Source organism: Thunnus maccoyii, chromosome 14 (assembly GCF_910596095.1).
Source record: "Thunnus maccoyii chromosome 14, fThuMac1.1, whole genome shotgun sequence".
NCBI classification, from domain to species: Eukaryota; Metazoa; Chordata; class Actinopteri; order Scombriformes; family Scombridae; genus Thunnus; species Thunnus maccoyii.
The window spans coordinates 16,438,081-16,464,439 of NC_056546.1; the positions used below are offsets into that span (position 1 = coordinate 16,438,081).

The following is a 26,359-nucleotide window of genomic DNA, read 5'->3' on the forward strand; positions in this document are numbered from 1 at the left end:
CAATGTTTTTGCCCACAGGATATCACAGATATTGTAGTATAAAAATTTGACTTTGAAATGATTGAAATTATGTTGTAAATTATATCCGCTTATAAAAAAATATTACTTTAATAATTCTGTTGGTGGTTGCTAAAGATTTAAATAATAGGCCTGTTTCAGAGAACAGCTTTCTGAAATGTCACAGGTGTGAATACAATAATGAACAATGGCTGCGTCAGTTTCAGGGTCCTTGTATTGTGCATGCTGGCTCACTGTCACATTGGTCGATTGTGTGGCATATTTTTATATGTTTATTTAATTTTGCTTACAAGTATTAAAGCTTTGTTTGCAAACTTCTAAAAAATTAGTGTGTACTATGACCAAACAGCTAACAAACTCTGAATCAAAACAAGCTAAATAACTCAAGGACTATATTAAATTATATGTGACATGACTAACTCTGAATAACACATAACTACTAATGAGCTATTTTGTCAAGTAAAGTTGGACAGCAACCTACCAAACTGACAAATACAGTAGTATTACACTAGAAGCAGTTGTACACTAGTCAAAGACAGATTTACATAAAAAGACTCGATCACATTAGTGAACACAGCCATCGTGCTTGTAAGCTAACTGGTAAACTGATATATCTGTATTGCGGCAAGGTAATGTTAAGGGCCCTCAGGCACAACTGTTTATATTGGGTTCCTCCTTGCTCTTACCAAGCTCATTAAAGCTTTATAATAGCTACTGTACTGCTGCTTCTCATGACTGGTAACTAGACAAACTCATACTGATTATTGATTCCCATGATAATCTGATCAATATGAGCTTACTGACTGAAATGTACTAAAGTAAAAGTCAGTATCCCGGTGTGAAGTTGTGATTTACATATTAATCTTCTAATTACACATTTTGTTTTAGCTAATGCACCTCCACACTCGCTGAAACTCATAAAAAATGACTCAAACAGCACCGCATGGAGCTCAAGTCAAAGTCTGACATGCTCCTGTTCCTTCGTGTTCTCTGTTTGACTCTCTCTCTCTCTGTCTCCTGTGCTGTCAGATTAATCTTTGTCTGTTTAAGCAGTGTAGGATCATTAATGATAGGTGGTATTACGAGAGATGCTCAGAGATGAATGAGGGTGTTTGCCTTGGCTATTACTCCCTCTGTTAGAGCGAAGCAGCATGCACACCTTACAGCTCATCAGTCTAAATTTGCCTCGGGCAGGCAGGACCAAGGTCACTGCTGTCACATTGTACTATTATTTTAATATTTGTCACCGTGTTGGAGTGCCATAAACATGACTTTGTGGTTGTATAAAAGAAATCCTTTACTAATGTGTCAATAACAGAGTAATCTGTGTTGCATGTATGTGTGACGAGCAAGTACTTGTCCATGTATCTAGCAGTTACTAGCATCCATGTCTCTGATACCAGAGTCTAGTGTCAGTGCCTATTTATTCCTCTTATTGATCTACTCCCGGTCCTCTCTCTCACACACTCGCTCACACACTACGCGTTTCCCTCAGGGGGTTCGCTGCTCCTTTCACTGACCTTCATACAACTCCCAAGTCTTTTCCCCTCTCTCTCTCTCTCTCTCTCTCTCATTCTCACTGTGTGTGTGTGCTGGCGTGGGGCTGAGGGAGCAGTCCACTAATAGAAAGTCTATTGACTGGGCCAGTCACTCATTGCTGCTATAATAGCTGCCGGGGCCCTCTGGACGCCAATCGATAAAAACGGCTTGTCTCTGTTCAGTGGTGAGAGGCCTTTGTCAGCACTGGAGGAAAATTAAATGTTTGATCGACCACCTTTAAGATGCAGTTTATAGTACGTGTGTGTGTGTGTCTGAGTGAGTACGCATGAGGCACCCTGTGTGTGGGTACGTGTGAGCGTGAAGAAAGATCAGGAGAAAAAGCAAATGGAGAGCAGAAATGCAGGTTTGACACAGCATCAGTAAATCCTCTTTGATTGTCTGTCTCAGACTTTGCTGTGAGGGAAAGAGGTGTGTGTGTGTGTGTGTGTGTGTATGTGTGTGTGTGACCACTAATTCTCGCAAAGCTTGTTCTGCTGTATGCCTGGACAGCAAACAGCTGGCACTACTGTCTCACTGTTGTTGCTGCAGATCCACAAACACACACTGGTGCCAAGTCTCCCTAAATAACTTTTGGCAGCATAAATTGAGCCTTAAAGGATACAAAGTGACAGCAAATTAACTTTGCATAGTTTAAAAATGGAGGAATGAGGTAAACGTGTACCTTCGGTGTGCAGAGCTGTTTATTCAACTTTTTGGTACTGACTGAAAAGAGTTAGTATGAGTCAGATTTGTAATTTTGTTTAATTATTCTTTGATCATATAGTTCCTGATTTAAATCAAATTTTAGACTTACTTACTTTATCCAGGCAAAATTGTTGTACAGCAGTTTCTGTTTAGATAACATTTAACAACTGAGAATTTAGACATGAATGTGGACAGAAAAACAGTTCTCAAAATAAGTTATTGAAACATTTCACCCGGCCTTTGTGCTTTGTTTTATTTCACTACGAGAGAAAAAAACCTCTTTTTTGCTTATCTACCAAACAACTGGAGTAAAGCTGCTCTCACTGTCTCTATATTTTCTCTCCACACACATCGCAATGACTGCCCTTGTATGAAACAGTTTCACAGGCAGTCTTTGTCCCATAATGCCAACATGTACCTCATTAGAATAGTCCCTAAGGTAGTGCTGGGGGGAGGTAGGAGCCTGTTTGATTGACAGCCCTGGCATTCAGACTTAGGATGTGGAGACAGTGTGGAGACAGCGCAGCAAGGTCACTGTCAGGGGAGAATAAATATGGAGAGACCTGCTAGCACTTATGAAATCTATGGCACATAGTGAACTATCTCAGTCATGTCCACACACACACACACACACACACACATTGGGGACCAAGGCCACAGGGTGAGGGACCACAATGAGACAATGGTATGCAGTGTGGATGTGTTGGTGACTTGTGAGTGAGTGAAATATGTAACACCCTCTCCTACGGGCCTCATGATCCTCGGGGGGGATTTCTCGCTCAGCAAAGCATGGCAGCCTGCTGGAGCTAATGCCGCTGTCTAGCCACTAACCTCTGACACCTGGTCCATGTCATTACTGAGCGACCACGGCGACAAGCCGACACAAGGTCATCACATTTGAGATCTCAAATGGTCTTGAGTAGCAATTCTACGGCATTAAATTCAGAGTGCCAACCTTGATCCGTCTTTGTCAGCTCTTACACAACCTTTAAGAGTTGTCTTTGTCATCACTTAAGCCGCTGTCTTTGTCAGGCGCGTTGATCACAGGCTTGAGATAACTGGGAAGGAAACTTGCTGCTAATTCTGTCCCACATTTATTCTAGCGGCAGACGAGGAGGGAGAGCAGCTAATATGATTATGGCTAATTTCTGCCAAACTGCTGGTAATGCGGCTCAGGGAGAAAAAACGCGTCCAAGTGCATAAACACAAACACACAAACACCGTGGTTTTGTCCACGCACATACACAAGAACAGAATGCAGGAAGATAGACAACCGCTGATTGAATTAAGGTAAAATTAACTGTGAACTTTGTGAAAGTTTTGCTGCTTCACCGCAGGCGACAATTCGATTAACTTCATTAACATACCTGGCTAGAGCTTCAGTGCTGGGAAGGAAGACACGCTGAGAGGAATAGACAACATGGATGTATGTGGGGGGGGTGGTGGTGGTGGTGGTGGTGGGCAGGGGGTAAAATTGGGATGAGGCAATAGCCAGATGGAGAGGTGAGGGAGGAGGAGGAGGAGGTAAGGGCTGTGCTGAGTGATATCTTCAGTGTGCAGGGTGTGAAGCGTGTCATCTGTCATCTAATAGAAAACCTGTGTGTGGCCGCAACCGAAATGTGAAAACACACTTTCTTTTCCTTTCTAGTGCTCGTTCTCCGCTGCTATATGTGCCTACAGCTTAACCGGTCCAATCAGTAACAGTTCCTATGGTGTCTCTGTCCATCCGTCAGCCTCCGTGTGTCTCTGTCGCTCTGACACCTGTCACACATGCGGTTGTGATGCAATTTCCCACAATTCTGTGATCAGAATCTTAAGTAGGCTGTGACTGAGGAGTTGATTGGAGGCTGTGTTTGTGACGGAGCTGTTTAATGCAGATTTTCAGACGGAGCCGCTTTTACAAAGCCCGGGTAACAAGCCTGTCATTTCAGATGAATGCATCTGTTTACTGCTTGTTGGCAAACTATCATTAAATAAAAGATTGGCAAAAGATGCTTGCAATTAGTCACTTGTGTGCTGGAAAGAGGATGTAATCACACTTTTTAAATTGTTAAGGTACAAATGATGATTTTGTTAATACTAATTTATACAGATTTAAAATCACGCATGAGGTTCAGTCCAACTTTGATGGTGCTGCAGCTGTCACTAAAGGTAACAGAGACCTTGCTACAGCTTTGTACAGCGAGGTAGTCATGATGCCTGTAAGCCGTCATGTTCAAATATAGTCTCTGTGGATTTTTTACTCAGAAAATTGGCACCTGTCATCACGAGAGTGTGATGTGTGTGTATGTGTGTTTGTGTGTGTGCATCTCATGATGACAAGAGCATGAATAACAATATGTTTACCATTCTGCAGGTTTTTATTTAGATCAGATGTCATTTTCCAGGGCGTGCTCGCTTTATAATGTCACCTGATTTTCATTTGGATCGGTACCCAAAACGGAATTAACGTTCTTATTTTAGTTTTGTTGTGTTGACACGCAAGAAGTGACGCTTGTGACTCACATGTGCGAACTGTCAACTGCCTTCGCACAGACGTCAGAACAGCCGCAGATTTTAGGGTGAATAACATCATCCACCCTAGGGATCTGAGAGATATTAGCAGCCTATTCAAACCCGTGCAGTCGGTTTCATCCCACAGTGATTGTGATGACAGCCGCCCTCTGGTTTGTGACCTAAAAGATTATATATTGCTCCTCATGGGGAACTCAGCTCAGTTAACTCCCCGGCCTTTTACATTTACCAGCACAAAAGATGAGTCTTCTTGCCGTGCAGTGACTTCCCACTTTTTCCTCCTCTAATGAAGGCTAAGTGCGTTTTAGTGTTCTAATGGCTCTGCATTATACTCCGTCTCATCCGGTTCACTTATACAGCAGTGCCTGATTAGGGTCAAGACCCTTTGATATTCTGCTTTTAAGTGCAGAAAGGATGTGTATCGTTAGAGGGCGAGTATGGTTCATCCATTTCAGTGTTTAATTATTAATTTCATGCAACTTTTAACACCTTAAACACACGAACCATATATTAAAGGGCTTCACACTGAGTCACTGAAATGATTTAGTTTACTAAATTTGATATGGACACTACAGTGTGCTCTAGAGCAGACAAAAGTGTCCATAGGGATTTAAATTTTATACCAAGATGGATATTTTCAGTCTCTTGCTCCTGTATCCTGTGTGCCAAACCATTCACTGGTGTCCTTATTCCACTGAAATACAATAAGAAACATAAATGGCAGATAAGATAAATGATCCGCAGCCTTTTTATTTTACAAAGTTAACTGCATTAATTAATGAATGAATTAATTTGAAGGCATCTTACAGTCTCCTGCCTGTATGAGAATAACAAAATGAGGGGAGGCTCCAGTCTCCAGCTGCCTCTCTGCTGCACTGTTAGCTCTGGGGAAAGACGTTGTTGTACAAGACGCTGTGTGGGCGCAGGGTTTTTGAGGTGAAACAGACTGAACACCGGGTTATTTTCTTCACCTCAGAGTTGGTTTAAGTTGTTTAATGCTACAGTGTGTGTTGGTCAGCCAGCCTCGTTTGTTACTGCTGCTCCACTCTGTTAACGTTAGTTTCTGAGTGGCGGCATAGAAAGTTCACAATATACTTCACGTTTATCTCGCAAAGGTAATTATTTAGTTATTAAATCAAAAAATTCTTGCAACTGCTGCACATTTTGAGGTGAACTACCAGATCATGTATGTATTACAGGAGCTGGATACTGGACCCTAAATGGCGCCCATTCAGTCCAATAAGAATTACTCGGCTGACACATACACCAAAAAAAGTTTCTAGCTTCCGGGTTTGCTTCCACATTGTGCGGTCCACTGAATATAGGCGGTGGTGTTTCCCCCGCTGGCCCTGCCTGGGAGTTCCCGCTTGGCCTGTAGACTTTACATTGTGATGATGTCACAGATTTTTAAATCGCTTTTCTTGGCTCGAGGAAAGTTTTACAAATATAAAACCTCCATGGATCAAAAATTCATAATAGAAAGAGTCATATTTGACCTTGTTTACAGTGCGAGGTGTCCTTTAGAGACATCTCTTTTACAATGGTGGTCTATGGGGAAAATGCTTTTTGGAATTTTTCGCTACAATACTGCAAGTGACCACTGGGAAAAATTGTCTGCAAGACTGAGTGGCGGCGCCTCATCCAGCTGTTATTATACATCCATGTACCAGATAACTCTAGCATGTGTGTGCTGTAGACTGTCCGAGTGCTGCACTGCGCTCGCAGGTGAGTTCTGCCTTTTTCATTTTGTCAACAACACATGTCGGAAGTTTCAACAAAGGCAGCGGCCAGTAATACAAAGGCGGCTTTGAGTTAGATAGGCAGGGATAACCCTGGGATCTAGTGCCCCAAATAGGTTGAGAACCACTGCTCTAGAGATTTGTTGTATTGTTGCTGCAATTACAGTAAACATATTTTTGTTGTGTTGGCGCAACAGACATTTGATATCTTCCCTGGTGATTCTCTGCCAGACCTGTAATGTAGCGTCTTCTCTTCATTTCAGGGTCCACTAATGACCACTAATGAAAGTATGTTGAACAGTTCAGACATAAAGAACTCCTTGGTTGGTTGTATATTTAGCATCACTGTCCTGCTGTATCGTCATAAAACTGATGGAAATGTGAAAAAGGGTTGTAATTCCTACACTCTTCACACTCTTCACCCAGTTGGGACGTCAGCACCCCCAAACACTCAAAGCTCAAAGCTGAAAGTCAGCACTTTGCCTGAAAGTTATTGTTTAGTTTAATCTAATGTGCATGCTGACAAAAGCCAAAACACCAGAAAATTTGTCATTGTCCTATTACAGTACTTAATGACTGCTTAGAGGCTTTAGAAAAAAATGTTTAACATATTATTCTAACACAACTAGGCCATCTCGTACTCTGCTTGACCGTCTCCTTTTTCTCTTTCTCTCACATAATGCTGATACATTAAAAAAAAGCTGGTGCCTTGTTCTGTATCTGTGCTAAAGTAATTTTCTGCTTACCTGAAACTTTTAATTGGAATTGGATTTAATTTGGATTTTTTTTGTTGTTTCTGCTTAGGAATCAGTTTTTGTCCGATTTGTCTGACATTTTACACAACTTGCAGGAAAGTCACCACACCCAGGCAGAAGTGCACTGATGCACACTTTCAATTGGAGCATTACACTCCATATATAGTATGTATAATTTGCACCAACTATAAGAAAACATGAATGTAGCATCTGTGACATCATTCTGGCTAAAGGGATGTTTTTAGATGTTTTGGAGCTGTGACCCCATTTCAAAGTCCATGACATCATCTTTTTAGTACTTAGTGTATTAAAACTAGAAAAGTGACAAAATTAAGTGTATGCATACTAAATTGATTGATTCTTGAGTGAGCTATTGATGACAATGGAAAGGGAGCAGCGACTTACAGGTACAAATTAAAACAAAGATCTGAAAAAAGTATCATGTCTTTGAAATAATTTAAATATTTCAATATGTTAAAATAATTTCCAGTATACTAACTGCCAGACATTAAACAGAATATTGTTTGGATTTGACCCACAGTCTTGAAGTTTATTTCTTGCTGCCATCTTGTCAGAAAGATGGAGACACAAAGCTAGGAAACTAAATGAAGCTAAAGAGCAAATAAGCACCTGTCAGTGAAAACATTATTATTTGTTATTGCAAAGCCTTATTATCTCCGCCATAGAGAAAAGATCTTGAAAGACACAACATAGACCCTTAATTTGACCTTTGATTTCATGGGACAAGTTTAATTTTCCCCTTTACTTCGATAAAGTTAATTACAAAATGCATATTTAGGCCCTTTCAAATCGGCTTTAACAATGATGGTTGTTGTGACATCATTCATCACATATAGACATGAGGGGACAGTGAGGTGACAGGGAGACAGAGCACCTGACTAGCTGCCTGTTGGCTTTGACAAACTAATTTCAGCTGTAGACAGGCTGTCTGTGTATGAATGTGTGTGTGTGTGTGTGTTTGTTTGCATGCTGGTTACAGATTTAGATGGCTGGTTTGGGGTGCGCTCTGCAGGCTTGGAGCAGGATGTTGAGATGACAACAGTCACAGGAGGGGGAAATATCAGATTTTGCGTCAGCTGACAGACAGACTTATTACACTGTCTGTCCCCCTCCTGAGTCAAGGCCCAGATACATACGGTATTAGGCCAAATGCTGCCTCACTGGCCCAGTTTCTGCATAGCCTAGTTTGGAAGTGTGTAGGTATTGCAGGACATCCCTGAAACATTCCTGCACTCAGTCCTTTTTGTTTAATGTCGCCCCTTTTCCTAACTTCATTGTGTGTTCAGTGTAAATTAGTTTTCGTAGACGGTAAATTTAATTTCTTTTGTACCAAATGTTGCTTGCCTGCAGTTTGTGAAAGATCCTGTTTTATTTAAATTGAAAGACTCTCTCTTTGAAGGAACAAGATTGATTTGTCGTGAAAGTCTCCAGATGGTGAAATAGATTTTAGATGGAGCGTGCATCTTGTAATGAATTTTTTAGGGCGCTTGCACACTGCATATGCTATTTGCCAAAACACTCAAATAGATCTCTCTCTCTCATAGTCACACACACACAGACCACACACACACACACACACACACACAGACCACACACACACACACACACACACACAAAAGTTTACGCAGCTATCCTTGTTAGGACATTGCATTGACTGCCATTCACTGTGGACAGCCTAACCCTAACCTTAACTATAACCAATTCATGCCTAACCCTAACCTTAACCTGACTTCAATTCACACCTTACTCCTAACCTTAACCAGAACCTCAGAAATGACATTTTGCTTCATTAGAACCGGGCTTTGGTCCCCATGAGGGACTACTGGTCCTGACAAGGTCGGTTTTTATACCAGAAAACCTCTAACTGTACGCTGGTGCAGTGAAATGTGTCAGATCAGAGTTTTAATTAAAGCTTCTCTGGCCAGCCGTGGAGCAGGAACAGAAAAAAGCTTTTTACTGGAGGAGTGTTTGGCACTTGGCAAAGGTTCTTCATTTGAAAAACAGCAAGAGACAGATTTGGATTATAGCAGAAGCCAAAACAATGTCTCTGCGTGACTGGAGCTACAGCTTTGTTGTCTTTAGCATGAAACAAGGTTAAAAATACTGGAGAAATCTGTCAGGGTTACTCATGATGTAATTTCATTATTATGTAACTACTTGTGGTCACAAAAACACAGGACACATATTTACAACATGGGCATCTGTTTAAACACAGTATTTGACATTAGTATTGGTATTTTACTGTACTTGATTGGACCTTATACACAGCTGGACTGTAAAATTGCTGTATGAGTCACAATCCATTTGGTCCATTGTTGAGTCTTGAATCGTGTTTTCTGCTAAACGTGAAACAATTCTTACAATAGGATGAGATTTATTTCCATGTAGTCTCACCTCTTTGGGGTTTTAGCTTTGGGCAAAAGATCATATTTGATACTGACGACACTGACAAATAGATACTGTTTTAACCATGCTAGTGGTGTGGCTCTGTAGATGGCAATGTCCGTTTGCAAGTCCGTCAATTTGTTCCAGTATCTCAGCAACCATTGGATAGATTGCGATGAAATCTGGTGCAGATATTCATGGTTCCCAGATGATGAATCAGAATGACTTTGTGTACAACCTGGACTTCTCCTCTAGTGCCACCATTTGTTTAACATTTGTGGCTTTGAGTGAAATATCTCAACATTACTGGGTGGATTGCCATAAAATCGGGTACACACACAACCATCGATCAAACCAAGTGTTTTCAACCTGAGGGACATCTTTTTCATTTTAACATCAGAATTTAAAGTAAATAATATAAAAAGCTATACCTTGAACTCGGCACCCATTTACTTCTAAACTGTCACTGCAGTTTAATAAGCTTTAATCTTCCACAATATTGATCCAGAACAGTGCAGTATTATTATTCTCTGTCTCTCTGTGCATTCATGGTTTGTCCTTCTCACCTGGTCTAGCTGACTTGAATTTTAACAGGATAGTTAATGTGTGTCAGGTGTAAGGTCAGCATGTAGCCTTGCAAGAATAAACCAGCCCAGACAGATGAGGCCTCTCAGCACTACTGGTCACACACCACAAGATTGCTGCAATTTAACATCCTATCTCTGTCTTCAATAATTAGACCACTAGTGCTCTGGTGTTTCTGCAGATGCATTCAGTGCTGCGTGGCTGCATATGTGTCTGGCTGCTTGTGTCACCCCGGCAGCCTCTGATCCACTGTCTCAAATGCCAGCAGGGGCTGTGGGGCTGAATATTGTGATAGCGACAATGATTTTTGACAGGGAAGCTCTGACAGACTCTGACAACAAACAGCCTGCTGCATGGAGCAGAGCAGCGGAGTGGAAATCTGTTGCTGCTGGGCTTTCTGGGGTCACATCACAATTGTTGACGGCAACGGCCAGTTAGGAGCAGGCAGACACAAACGTGTGCCAGGTGAGGTAAGAGTTGGCTCAATTAGGAGTTTGTGTTTTAAATATGCAGGTTAAACACGTCTAATGATTGTGTATTTATGGAACAGAGACAAAAAGAAAAAATGTATCCTGTGTTCATCGTCTGTCCTTGTTCTTTGTGATTGTTGTGAGAGGCTTTTATGAATAAATATCACTCTCTCTACACCATCAGTGTAACCTTTTCTATCACACAGGCATTGTTATTACTCTACTAAATGTAGTACAATTGAATCAAAGAGAAGTTCAGAAATTTTAACAGCCAACGTTGTTCCTCCCCTGAAAGCTATTCTTGTTTGTTCATTTACCAATTGTCAAGAGGGGTGACTCAGTGCGCACAATTGCTTCACACTCATAAATAGACAGTAATTTACAGTAATGAAATCATCCCCCCGCTGCCTCCACGGGAAGAGATTGTTGCTTCATGCGACCCCGGTGTCCCATATATCCTTTAAAATGTCAACTGAAGACACATGTCGACATTCTCAACAAATGCTTCTCGTAATGATGCAGTTTATACGAGGTCACACAGAGGAAACTGTAACACCCAGTCTACTGGTTCTCTGGGTACCATTACAGTGACTCACTGATCCTCCTTCATGTGTTTTGGAAACGATTACACAATCAATTACCGCAGCTAATTCAGTGTAAACTCTACAGCGAGGGCCGGGGCCACATTAGTGCTTCAAACGAAGGGAGTTCAAGAAGCCGGAGCTGTGAAACGGCTCGTGCAAACCACAGCAGAGAGATTACCTTTGCGGAAAACACATGCCAGCAGAACGTGGGGTTACAGTGATAGGGTCATGAATATGTATGAACCAAAGATAACATGCCCTAGAATTCTCACACCCCCTGACTTATGGTGCACAGTGGTTGGATGGCGCAGTGGAAATGACATAATACCAGCTTTAATGTTTTATTTAGCTCATCTCCTGTTGACTACAGTGGGCCATTAAGCGTGCACAGCATCTCTCCCGTTCACATCGATTTCCTCTCCGCCTTGCTGCTTTCTCTTTCTCTCTCCCTTGCACTTGTTTTTTTTTTTTTTTCACTCATTTACTGCACAGTTTTTTTCTGTAAATAAATAACAGTCTAGTTTCCATTCAGAGAAATTAAAAACACATTGATTCTTTGTGTAGATATCTTGCAGCTCAGTCTAACTGTGCTCATGAGGAAAGTCTGTGGGTTATTATGCTCTTTTTTTTTTATTATTTTAACAAGATTTTAAGGAAGGCATGTGTGTGTGTTTTTGTGATGGTGCTCTCAGCCTACCTCAAACTTTCCGCCTTCCTCCCTCTTCATCGAGCTGCAGCAGCAATGTTACTATGGAAACGTTGTTGTGAGAACTAAGCTTTGAAGCTAATTGCTTGATCAGAACAAACTGTATCTACTTTTTTTAATCTTCCAACATTTTCATCTGCTTTTTTTTTTTTTTTATTCAACACAAGTCACATCCAAGGTTCACAGAACAACACACACACACACAGCTCAGGTCACACCTCTACGCTTTTCATGTGCTTCCTCCTTTTCTGCATGAATTAATGATGAGTCGTGGCCCTGATGAAAATCTATATTATGTGTGTGTGTATAAGAGAGTTGAGTGTTGTGACAGGAGCAAGGACATCTCCCTCTAAGGCAATATGAGATGTGAACCTGTAGGTTTGTGATGGTGGTTGGCAGTCAAAGCCTCCAACAGTGGCCATGAAGAAAAATCAGGTATTTTTCACTTTCTACACAAATTGAATTTACTATACATTAGCATCCAAACAAGACATCAGTGTGGTTGATATTATCAGTAGATTTCAGCTTGTTTGAGCTTCTTAAATTAGCATATAAGAAATTGTTGTTTAGATGCTAAAGATAAGTTTTAAGTTAATCAGAGACAGTGTTACATAGTTTGTCCACCAGAGAGCACTGACAAGTTAAACCTCCCGCTTGGAAAATATTTTTTTAATTAAAATCTTTAATAAAATTAAAATTGTTCAGATTTCCTCAAAGGAGGTTGGTTTTGTCTTCTTGTCCCTGAAATAGTTGTAAAAACTCAGGTTTTCTTTTCATGGCATTGTGCTGTCTTGTCTCATCAATTTAGCTACTGGATTAAGTTTTAACCAAACAGCTTATTCATTGAAGTCGTAGCAATTAGCACCTCTGCTCTTTATCCCTGAAGCTTAATATTATAAAAGCGTGTATAAAGTGTGATAATGTGTTCTGACGTTAGCAGAGGCGCTTTTTGTTTTAGGATAGGCAGTGCACCTCCACTTGTATATGTTGTGGGAAACCCTTTAATAAAACAAGAACAATTCAAGTTTAAGGGATTCTTTCCAAAATGTTTATGTAAAAAAATTATCTGAGCTAATCTATCATTATCAGATTTGTTAAAACTCTCAAATGTCAATATTGAGCTATTGATTGGGTATTGACCTCAAAAATATCCGATTCTACTTTTCATAACATCCCTGCGTATTCTGTGCTGTCAGAGTTGTCAGCATGAAGTCGTCCACATTCAGTACCGCTCGTCCACTGGTGTGTTAACTGGTCTGCTTGATTCAAAAATACAAATATTCATTCATATCACAGGATTTTATCTCATTATACACATTTCACATCTCTTGTTCATAATGTGTATAAAACTACACAGTAACCATAGTTTGTGTGCAGACAGAGAAATAATGAGGTTTGGGAAATGAAGTGACAAGAGAACAATGATAGAGACATTAAAGTAAAAGGAGATTACTGAAAGTTGTAATCCTTAAAATGTTAATTAAACCAATCCCTGTTTTTGATACTATTTATGGTCTGCATGTTTTTAGCAATAGTCAGTCCATGTATTTATATTCTGTAATTATCTCACTATAGCATAGTTTTAATCATTAGTGGTGGAGTCCAGCATTCCCAGGCTGGATTCAAATGACCTGTGTTGGATTAACAGGGCATGCGTGCAATCCAGTGTTACTGTTTTTAATTTTATGTCATTGATTGATTGCAGCGAGTAAAAAGAAAAAGCAGCCACAGTGAGCCTGTTAGGTGAACAGCAAGGTAACCCGACTCCTTTTTATGCGCCACGTGCATCATGAAATCAAATTGCTTGCGGTTTCAATTATTTTTGATTGACTCCTCTATTAAAACGACGCTCATTTGCTTTGTTTAATTTTTGACAAAGTGGCTGCTCACAGGGTGTTTGCTGTGATATTAAAACACACTTGTTACCACCACTAAGCAGGGGAGTGTTGCCAAATCAGCCAGGATTGACATTTTAAGGATTACAATTTAAATAAGATCAATGATTGTAATATTATTGTGTGAATACAACTGAAAAGCATGAAGTTTTGTATGTGTGTTGATAGAGGACTGCTGCCAGAAAAAGGAAAAGAAAAACACAGGTCTGAATTTTGCAAGAGAAAATAGATATAGTTGTCATCTTCATTGTATTCATCATCAGGTGTCTTTACAAATGTGCTTATGGTACACAGCTCACAGCGTCTCACACTGCCAGTGCAGCTGACAGCTTCACATACACAGACACCCACCCGCAAGCGTCATATCACACAATTCCTACCCATAGATACATCTGTCATATATTATGTAACATCTGCTAAAATATGTGACTCATGGCCCAGTCATTCTCTGCACAGACTGTGATATTGACACACACACACACACACACACACACACACAGAGAGAGACACCGTTTCTATCGTGAATACACCAGTGCTGGAGAGAAAGGAGTCAGTGTAAATAGTCATCAAAACAGTCATGATGTGCGTCGTAAATGCCAAACGATCCTCGGTTTTATGTTTTTTTTTTCCTGATGGCATCGCCGACAACAGAGGATCGGTAGATTAGGTGTCGTGTTAGAATCCAACAGTTTGTAATCCTGCATCGAAGGAAGCCTTGGCTTGTTTTATGAATCCACTGGCAAAACAGTCACACATCAGATGTTTCTGTGGGGGGGGGGGGGGGGGGGGGGGGGGGGGAATGGTCCGTGTAGGGATAGTGGTTGTCTTCATGAAAACAGCTGCTACCAGAATCCCTCTCGGTGACACTGACTTTCTTCCGTGTGGTTTCAGATTAGGACTGGAATTTCACTCGTGATCACTGACTCCTTGGCTCAGGATGAGTTTATTTCTCTGATGGTTAGCCATTCAAAAACATGACACCCCCAAAGACAATTTATTCTCATTTCACTGTCAGCATATTTTGTAGTTTTCAATAATATCCATATGAACACATTTCCCTTATCACCCCTTGGCTCAGTGCAGATAAACACTATGAATACAAAACTCTTCTTAAAACACAAACTTCACCTGCAGCTACTGCTTATTTACACAGAACACTTTTTTTTTGCTTCATTAAACTATTTCAATTCAAAACCGCATCGGTAAGGTTGTTAATATTACACTGTGATTGCATAAAAACCGTTTACTCATCCACATCCGCAGAAGAAAAACAGTTTCTAATCAGGTCATTTGAAGTTCACTCTCCTCACCGTGAAATGAACAAAGCACAAAATAAAAAAAAAAAAATGCTTTTAATGTTTACTGCTTAACAGAGAAAAAAAAAAAAACGGAGGTTGTCCAACAAGAACTAACAGAGGACAGTTTAGCACTGAGAGCTGTGTTCTTCAGTCCTTTATCCAGCTTATAAAGAAGTGCAGTTCAGGGCCGATGTCAGCCAGCACAGGATAGCGGAGCGTGTCTTCTCTGCTCGCTAAGGTGCTACAAACCATTGTTGAAACTCACTTTACAGACACTCTGAAGACACTACAGATGAGAGGAGTTTTACAGCGGTGACTGGTCTAATTTATAGGTATCAAAAAGGTCTTCGTTTTGTAATGAATAAATCAGGAGGTAAAACAAAGCCGGTTCAGTACTAAAAGGTGACCTCTTTGTTCAGGTGCAAGCATGTGCAGTAATGCATTACGAAGCTATCACTAGAAAGCAGCGCTATTGCCAAAACGCGCAAGCAATAGGTTTAAAAAAGGCAAGTGAATGCAACGTTTTACATTTTGCATGCATTGAATCACATCCCAGTTGTATTGTACATTGGCTGCTACATGAATCGGGACCGAAATTTTTTCTCTGGCCACAGCAACAGAAAAATAAAAATTGTCTACATGTCGCCCATCTCAGCAGAGACAGGAATTTTTTCGTACCTCCGGATTGCATCTGACATCAGTATTCAGTGCTGTAGGAATGTTTTCAACAGTAGATGATTCACAAAGTTGCACAGACCCTCATGTCAAAGCAGGAGTTTAAAAGTCTTTGTGCTGCTTTTTCTCCACTGCCTCCCGTACTGTATTCATGCCGCGTCTCCAGGTTTTTTTTCGATTACATGGAATATATGAAAAGATGGGTTTCAAAATAACACATCCATCATTTGAGTAAAGTGACACCAATCCACTACATTTAAAGACAACACAAGATTCAAACCGAAAAAAAAACCTTTTTTAAAGTTATGGAAATTCATGCAATCTGTAATGGCTGAGGTCATCGGGAGTTTTCGTGTCCTTGGATTTGAAAGCCGGGGCCTGAGTAGGTCTCAAGTGGTCTGAAAGTGAGCCATGCGTGTGCCACTGTTAGCGTCACTGTCTGTGAAATGCATGTAGAAACAGAAGATCGTGTTCAGACTTGGATCACTGTCAGAACACTCAGAGGGCGGCTAGTGACAGAGTTTTTTTTTATTACTGCTGTTCTATGACGATCATTGTAACGATAATTACCACTCCGGGCAACGCACTGACATCAGTTCAATTTTTAGGATTGTGATTCACACAGGAGTTATGTGGCGACGAGCAGCCATAATTCCTCTGATGGCTGTTGGTGTCGAGAACTCATGTCAAACACTTAGGTGCTGAATAAATCTCCGAGATATATTTTTAGATCAAAGATAGAAATAAGCACGCTCACAATGACCCACACATGCATTCTGTAGATGCATGCATGGATGCCCTTGACACCCATACACACGCACACAGACATCCACACACACACACACACACACACACACACACACACACACACTGAAGTTACTCTGCACTACTTTCTCATACTTCTCAGTTTCTGACAAGAGTCCTCTTTTCTAATGTTGTTTACTCCAATAATCTCTGTCTCCATCTCTTCTTCTTTCCAGAGTGGCCTGTCTCGGTGGCTTACTGCTGGTGTTGCTTCAGGCTGAAAACAAAACACAGGAAAGAATTTGTTAGTCTTGTTTAGTCTCTGACACAGGCAGATCCGACGAGACAGGGCTCTTTAACCACAGGGAACATCAAGCCCACTGGGGGGAAGATATTCTGTTTGTGCCATGCTCAGTCCCTGGGAAGTAATCTCATTTACCTGCAAGTCCAAGTCTCATGCCATTCGTAATATAGCGTACAATAGCAAGATAAACAAAGTCCTCAAACGTGCAGATATGAAACACCGTAACCCTGCATTGCTTTTATTCCTCTGCTGCAACTGAAGAGAATTCCCCTTTACCGAGGATAACGGCTCCGTGTGAAGCATTAACCGATAATCCCGTTTCACAATCTTCTCATAATTACAGCCATCTATTATGCCTTCTATCTGGCTGTTCCCCAAATTAAAACAAAGGAGAAAGATAGGAGTATAAACCTTCATGTTTAAGGTGCAATAATTACTGTGGATTTGGCCTTTATCTTGAGCTGCTGATTGTTTTTCATGATGACAGGCGCAGTGGCTGCATTCTGTAGCTTTATCGCCAAGAAACAAAGCAACTCCAGAGGCAAACACGCCATACTTAATTAAAACAAAGAGATAAGTTGGATGGAAGCTCAAGCTAAGCTACACCCAACTAATTGAGAAGGCATTTTTAGAAAAATCTATTTTTGACCCACTATCGTACACACAGGGATTTAAAGGCACCAAAATCTCAGTAATCCTGCAGCTAATCATCACAGAGTGTATCCGAAATGTTGAGTTGCTTTCAGTTATTCAGTTGCCTGAATGTCACAGCAGAAATCCTAGCAATAAAGTAATGCAGTACCTCTTTCATCTTTGTTTCATGATGCCGTTCTGAATTGTTTTCTCCTCAGTGTGAGCTGAGCTTAGTCTGTTTTTACCTTTGTTCAGTGAGGCAAACAAAATCAGACACACACATAAAGTGAGAATAAGATGTTCGTCTCAATACGCGGCCATCGGTCTGAGTCTGACATAAAAACAAGTCTCCCAAATTCCACCATTTTCATCACAGACCTCGTTAAAACGCCACTCCTCCACAATTAATAATTGGAGCGTTAGGACACACACGCACACTTCAAATGTAGAGATGGAGAGCGATAGTGTGTGTGTGAGAGAGAGAGAGAGAGAGAGAGAGAGAGAGCGAGGGATGCACCATAGCTGTCAGCACCTATCCTGGTAATGGCTGTTAAAACCGTGGCCTCTACATCCTGTCTGCTCTGTCAGGACTCATCTAGCACTTTAGACTCTCAGAGGAGTGGGTGGGCACGATTCTGGTAGCTTTCGTTGTTCTCCGGGAAGGGACAGGTAGCGGCGAAGAGGGAGGGAAGGACAACAAGATGAGTTAAAACTGCTGTGTGGGGCAGGACGAGCGGTCAAAGATCTAAAACCAGGTCCGTTCTGGGGGGCAACGGAGAGTCGGATGGCAGAAAGAAAGAAAGAAAGAAGTCAGTTGAGCGGTTGTGATTATTTTTGTGTATTTGTAAATTAACTGATTAATAATTTTGACTATAAAATGTCAAATAATAGTAAAAAAAAATATTTTTCAGAGCCCTGGGGGGTGTTTTGAAATTGCTTGTTTTGTTCGACTGAGTCCAAAACCCAAAGATATTCTACATGCAGGAAGTCCTCACATTTGCAAAGCTGGAACCAACATGTTTGGCATTTCTGCTTTATATTAATCTATTATGAAAATTATTGGCAATTAATTCTCTATCAATTGACCAATATTTTAAACTCTATATTGGGAACCTTTGGAATTCCAAAAGAAGTTTGTTGCCCTTAAATTTAACTCTTATTTCACACTAAATTAATCAGAATTCATATTGTTTTGAAAATTTCCCCTGATTGAGCTGTTTCTATGGGAACAACATGGCACAAAGAATCATGTACTAATGGTGTTACAGTACAGTACGTACTGATACATATATGTAGGTAGAGGGGAACAAGATGTGAAGTTATGGAATAATGGAATAATGATTCAGGAACTTACAAAGAACTTGTACGTTCTTTAACTACCATGTACGTATTCTATTATTACAGGTTATATGTATGAACTACTGAGCAGTAATCTGGAAGTTATACTGTAGTTATTATTTAACTACCGGGTACCTATCCTATTATTATAGGGTACAGTATGACCGTAAAATTGAGCAAAAATCTGCTCTATCTAGATATCTGGCTGATGTCTTGTAAAGCAGTGGTTCCCAACCTTTTTGGCCAGTGACCCCTTAAAATAAAGCAAAGTCTACCAGGGATTGTCTACCAGTTAAGTTAACAATGATTGTCTTGATTCATCGGTTAATCATTTTGTCTATACATTGTCAGAAAATAGTGAAAAATATCTGTTAAAGTTCTCTACAGTCCAAGGTTACATCTTCAAATGTCTGGTTTTATCAGACCAACAGTCCAAAACCCCAAATATTCAGTTTATCATCAAGTTCGACAAAGAAATGCAATAAAACATGAGAAGCTGAAACCATCTCGTTTTTTTCATTTTTGCTTAAAAAATTACTAAAATGATTATTCAATTATCAAAATAGTTGCGGATTAATCTTTTGTCAAAGGAATAATAAAGGAATCGACTGACCTTGCAGCTCAAGAAAGAGAACTTTTTGTCTTGTTTTGTTCTGAATAACTTTTACAGGCTTGAGGAGGTAAACTACAGAAATCCACAAGAAATAAAGTAAAAAATAGAAGAAAACTTGAGAAAAAACCCCACAATTTTGAAACAAAAACAGCAGCAGATAAATTAGTGAGCAGACTTTTCTGCTCTATCTGTGCTGATTATTACACTAGATGTGCTCTGCTCAGTTAAAGCATCTGGTACTGACAGTCAGTAGCTGTGTGGGATAACCTGTATTTTATGCATAAGGATGATATCCTTGTAGGTGGTGCAGGTCTTTTATTATTCTTACTCGTTTTAAAAAATATGATGTTTCGAGCTTGTGTTTTGCAGAATCAACCCCAATCCCCAGCCATATCGCCCAGCCTTATGGGAGTTACATACCCAGTATTTTCATGCAAACTGACACATTTCACATACCACAGCAAATGTGTGTGCTGAACATGAACATTTTACATGCTTTGCAACATGGCACACACATTTTACATACTATTAGTATGTGCTATGAATCAGAATAAGGAGGGAAATGTTAAGGCAGAAGGACATGTAGGAAGGAAGGACGAGGGCAGGAAAGGTGACATAGCCGAGGAAAAGTACAAGGCAGGAAGGGAGAAGGTAAAAAAAGGTCATGGTCTATGTGGGTCCTGCAGAGTGAGGGGGGGGTTGTTAATAGACTAATCCAATAATCTGTCCCAAGGCCACACATGTGGGATGTGAGATATACGAGGATGAGAATGTGTGAGAGAGAGAGAGAGAGAGCTATGAGTCTGAGGGAAGTGTTTGTGAGAATGTGAAAGTCACCTTGGCATGCTGCGTGTGTGTGTCTATGTGTGTGTGTGTGTCAGTGTGTTTGCCAGGTAAACGCAGTCCAGCAGTTGCTAGGGGAGCAGAACTGTGAGCGCCCCCCCAACCCCCTCACCCCAATCTTATTAACATCACCACACAGAGGAACTCAGGGCAGGGTGTGTGTGTGTGTGTGTATATAAAAAGACTATGTCGGATGTGAGGGAAGGGAAGGACAAGTGCCTTTTAGGGGGAGACGAGGAGAGTGTGACAGAAGAGGCGTGTGAGAGGAGAACTAACCAGCGAACGTCCTGAATTAACCTTTCACCTTGCCTCAAGCAGGGAGAGGACGCGCACGCACGCATACTCAGACCATGACACACACATACACGCGGCGTGCCTACGCTATTAGCAGGTCGATAACTCAACCATTTGCATGGAGAGTTACTTTACACTAAGCACTGTAATCTCTCACGCTGTTTGCCACCCTCTCTCTGCGTGCCTCTGCCTCTTAAATGTGCATTAGTTTGTTTTCTAGTCTGTGTGTGTGTGTGTGTGTCCTCAGTGATACTGATGCTGAATAATTACCAGGGTGAGTAGGCTAAATGGATTGTCCCCGACCTCACCATCATACCCTTGGGGTCTGCGTTAGCATCAACATCACACACACACACACATTCATAACACAAGCACACACTATGCACATAAACACACATAAAGACAGGGTCAGAGGTCAGAATCCTATAATGAAAAAGCACCAAGGAAGCAAAGGCCATACAGTCCTGGTGAGCGATGTGAACATGAATAATATTATACGGGTAGTTAAAGCCAGCCAGTGTCATTGGTCAGAGATACAAGCATGCTGACAACTCCCATCAAGTAAACTGCACTTCACTGGTTGCTCTGTTTTCTCTTGTGGACTCCAAGGAGCTAATTACTGCTCTCCCTTGTTTTCTTCTGTTTTTTTTTTTCTCCTTTCATTTAATGCGTGTATATTACTTAGACAAAAAACTTTTCAGGCAGTATAAATTTGCTGGTAATTGTTGCAGAAAAATCCATCACCTGCTTGAGAATATTCTGTACAGGGACTATTTTCTGCCTCAGACTACTGGATTTAACAAGAACAATACTGAACCAGAAAGAGGAGGATCTTTATAATAGAGTTTGACTGATAAATTAGCACGATTATGAGCAGATATTAGCTTATTGGAGATTAGAACTAGACCGATAAATTGGACAGGCTGATATAATATCATGAGTTTATTGCAGATATATCAGTATCAGTGTATATGTAGGACGATGAATGACAAGATATTTCATTACAGAAATGCCAAACTGAGGTAATTTAAAGATAATGTCACCATTAAATAGTTTTTATATACATTGACAAGTTGATTTTACAACTGAAAAATGTCCAGCTTACTGTGTATTTTGGTCGCAATTCTTCAAAAAACAAATCTAAGAGTATGTTCATGTCATGTGTTGATGTTAAAACATCACTATCGGCCAATATATTGTCAAAGAATTTTTTAAACTTCATGTGTCATAATATCGATCTAAAAGATATAGTATTGCTTGGGCTATATTGCAAATACTGTATTTCTATATTGGCATCAATGTTGGCAGATACATGTATACAAAAATCAATTGCAGCACAATTTTATCGACCCGATAGATTCACCTATTTTATTTATGTACTGTCATTATATAGTTGCTGTAATTTTATGCAACTGTAAGATATCTTGTTGTAATTACATATCATTGTCAAAACTGTTTAATAACCAAATTTGAGGGTTACTTACCTTCTTAATATTATATGTTTATGTGAAAACCACGATATAAACAATACATTATTTACATCTATATTAGTAATGTAAGTACATAGAGACTATAGGATTTGCAAAAATGTTTTGTGGGATCAACTGTACAACAAAAGTCAAATAATCTGCATTTTTTTACTGTTGCAAACTTCCATGGAAACAAAACTACAAAAAACAAACAGCAAAGAAACAAAAAAAAGTACAGTGTAAAAGAAACGTTGACTCGACATTTTCTCTGAAGTCGTAGCTGCATACATGTGAATTTTACTTCTCCAAGGAAAGGTCCAAAGTTTGCCAGCCACTTATAACCATTACAAAACTTGACTGACTACCTGCTGGGAACCGCCTGTCATCATCAAAACACTTGACGGCGTCACCTTATGGTTTCACTTTTTCAAAACTAGCCATCAATTTTTTTGTAACACTCATGCCAGCAACCTACATGAGGATTTCTTGTTCATCAATTTTCTTTTCTGGTACAGCTCTGCTGCCCACTTGTGTTCCTGTCTGCTGGCCAGCATAGTGCATTCACTTAATTGCAACACACTGTAAACTGTGAAAATGTTCTGCCAAGTTTATCTAGTTATATCTCTGCTGTTATCATCCTGTACAGGTCCAATTACAGCAGCCAGTCTGGAGTAACTGTGGAGTCTGCAGCGTTTCAAATGACCTGCAGCTGACTGTGTACGAAGCAGATGTGCGGTACAGATAAGGATATCTGGCAGATAGACGCATCCAGCTGTTTAAAGAATAGAGAAATCTGTTGTTGTTTTTTGATGACACATTCCTCACGCCGAACATCACATACACATGTAGATGTAGACACACAGTTTTCATGGATGTTTCTTCGGTGAGAGTTAATCCCCTGCCGCTGTCAGCTGCGCTTTCGTCTATTCCGGAAAGCTCCTTACACAAGCCAAAGCTCATCCTGAGTGTGAAAGCACACACACACACACACACGGCCCACAAATACATATATACACACATAAACACATACTCAAAGTTGGGGTGGAAGAGCTCACGTCATTTTGGCAAAGCCTTGTCCCACCCTAAGATATGAACGGAAAAATCTCAGCAGCCTCTTTCACATAAGTACTCACAAATGCGTCGACATTTGCACACATGCAAATAGCTATACACAAATCTAAACCACATCCCATAATCAGACAGCTTGTTCTTAAAAGGAAGAGACTTGGTTTAACGTTTGTATTCATGCCATGAGCTGCAAAAACAAACTAATACTAATGCATACACACACACACAGTCCTCATTTATGGACTCTTATGTCTCCTTATCTCAAAGTGCTTTAGACTAGAGTCGTGTCTAGTGCTTACACAAGTGTGTTTACATCCCCATGTCAGCAAAAGAGTAACACTTTGCACAAAGTGCTGCACAAAACACTGTGACAGGGGAGTTATTTGCTATCATATCATGCCCCCAATACTACTGTGTTGCAAAGAATAGAATGAAATGCACATGATTTAAGAATAGGAAGAGTGTGTGTGGGAGCGTGTATATAAGTGAGAGAGACATAGCCTAAAGTGATATCTAACACACATTCATGTACCCGTATTGTTTCACCTGAGCGACTGGGTGAAGGCAGAGGAAGTGAGGTCGATGAGGTGGAACCTTTAGTTTTGTTGCATGTTTCCCGGAGGATCAATACGGCAGTGCAACAGAGCCGGCAACTGACTTATTTCCAGCACCAGTGTTTACTCTCACAGACTTTTTACAGTAAGTCTGCAAGGGCTCATGACTGTTGCACTGTAAAATTGCTTGTGCTTTGAGAGGCGCACTCGGTTTTATTTGGGGTCATCTAAATATGATATGTACCAAGTTTGGTGAAGATTAGATGAAATAGGTGCCAACAGAAGCAAAAAAATGTGCAACGGTGAAGGCGAGCGGAGCAGAGGAAAAGGTTAGCAGTAAGTCTGGCAGTAAATGAACAGTACAGACTGCAGCGTTTCAGTTACTAAATGCTGCAGCTTCTCAAGACAAAAAAAAGTCACGTCTGTTGTTTTCCCAACTGCTGGAAAAGTGAAGGGTGTTAGCTCCATAGTTAGCAACAATGGGTTAGCCTAACTTGACGATGCTAAACAGAGAACGGAGAAATAGGTTGCTGCTGAGTCTCTCCCGAGTTTTCCTCAGCACACCACTCCCCTTATAAATCAATAATACACCCGGGTAAACCCTTTATTTATGAAATTATAAAAATATTAGGGCTGCAACTAACGATTATTTTCATTATCGATTAATCTGTTATTTTCTTGATTAATCAATTAGTTGTTTGGTCCATTAAATGTCAGAAAATGGTGAAAAATGTCGATCACAGTTTCCCACAGACAACCTGAAATGTCTGGTTTTGTCCCATCCAACAGTCCATAACCCAAACATGTTCAGTTTACTGTCAGAAGACTAGATAAACTAAACCCAGAAAATATTCACATCTCAGACGCTGGAAAGAAAATTTTTGAAATTTTCTCTTAAAAAAAATGACTCAAAAATAGTCTGCGATTAATTTTCTGTTGATTTGTTAATCAACTAATTGTTGCAGCTAAAGTATCGTTTGCAGCGTCATCCTCTGTAATTTAACCATTTGTTTTTCTTACTTGGACAGACTGTGCTACATAATCAGCAGCTGCGAACATCACAACAAGACCTTGTATACTGTAAACTGCAGTGCAGGAACTTTTGGGTGTACTGGACATAAAATCACCGGGAAAATCTGGTAATACAAATCTGCTTGTTTTTTAAAAATCTGTATGAAAACAAAAAAATGATGAACCATATGGACGTTTGAGCCATTGAGCTCTTATTTAAACTGACCATGCGGGTGATGTCTCTAAGTCTGAGACTTTGGCCTTAAAATCAATCTCCAACTCTACTCCCTCCTAACGATCCCGCTATCTTCTCTTTTCAGTTCAGTATACATTTATCGATCTCTCACCCACAGAGACATCATGAGGTCCCATCACACACACCGACTGAACTTCTCAGAAAAAACATATTTTTTTTCTTTTAAAAGTCACCAAACACTCATCGCGCTCCAAAATGTCAGCATTATCTCTCCTCCTCCTGTCGACATCCCCCGTGAACAATTCACAGTAAATTCCACTGCCTTGAAATGAGACCAGTTCTCCACACTTGTCTTCCAAACTTCCTCCACTTCCTGTAATCCTGTCTGATGAGGTGGATGAGGGACTTTCTCCTCTTCTATCCAGTGACCTATCAGTGCTACTCCTATAAATCTCCCTGGTACCTCTCTCTCAGTCTGTCTCTCACTGCCCTCTATCCGTTGATTCCCTGTCAATCCATCCTCTCCACCCTAAGCAGAAAAGCCCTGCAGCTGTCAGCAACCCTGGATTCACCTCAGTGTCCGCTCCAAATCTGCTTCTTATCTCTCTGGCTCCACCTTTCTGTTCAATTTAAGGAGATTTTTTTTTTTTTTTTTCCTCCTGCAGTTTTGTTTAACTTTTTTTTCCTGCTCTTTGCACCCTTCTGTCTCTCATACATCCTGTTTCTGTCTATATTACTGCTTTTCTCCATGTCCATCTGTCTCTTCTTATCAATTTTTCCTCAGTCTTTTGCCATCTCTCTGCCCCCTTTTTTTTGCCTCTGTCACAAACACGATGTGTCTTTCTGTCTCACTGCATCTCTCTGCCCATCTGTCTCTCTTTGTGTGCGGTGCATACTGTCTCTCCCGTGTCGATCTGTCTCGCTTCTTCTCTCTTCCTCCCTCATAAACACGACTCTGTCAGTGTGTCCTGCTCTCTTTTCCGCATTACGACAGTAAAACTGACATCGGGAGAGAGTTATGAGCCACTGTTCCTGCCCTGAGTTATAAAGCCTGTGCAGAAATATTATACACCTCAACAATCACACATTTTAGGAGTTCAGCAGACACTCTTATCCAGACTGACTTACAGTGAGCTATGTTGGGCATTAACTATCTTGCTTACTGACACGCAGTTGTTAATGGACATTGCCTGCTGTGAACATCAATTCTGTGACCTTCAGTTTCACCTAAAAACACAATAAAACATATTTGCCACCTACTCAACAACACATCTCTCCAAATACAATGATGCAGTTACTCATATTCATTTGCAAACCTTTGAGAACTAGTTTCAATCAAAATGCACCTGCTAACTGATCTGTGCAAGGAAAGGAAAAAAAAAAAAATCACATTGGCTTCTGTG

General features: G+C 40.5%; 2 protein-coding genes across 2 annotated transcripts in view; one reads left to right on the top strand and one right to left on the bottom strand.

Annotated features, from left to right (window-relative positions):
- Nucleotides 1–26,359, top strand: part of golga7bb (golgin A7 family, member Bb) — a 223,120-nt gene that overhangs the window by 26,043 nt on the left and 170,718 nt on the right. The gene's annotated exons all lie outside the window — the stretch shown is intronic.
- Nucleotides 14,718–26,359, bottom strand: part of zgc:171482 (zinc finger protein) — a 58,849-nt gene continuing 47,207 nt past the window's right edge. The window contains exon 7 of the mRNA XM_042432739.1: nt 14,718–16,910. Within this exon, the coding sequence (XP_042288673.1) occupies nt 16,889–16,910 (22 nt within the window). The 3' untranslated portion in view covers nt 14,718–16,888. The remainder of the gene's footprint in view (nt 16,911–26,359) is intronic.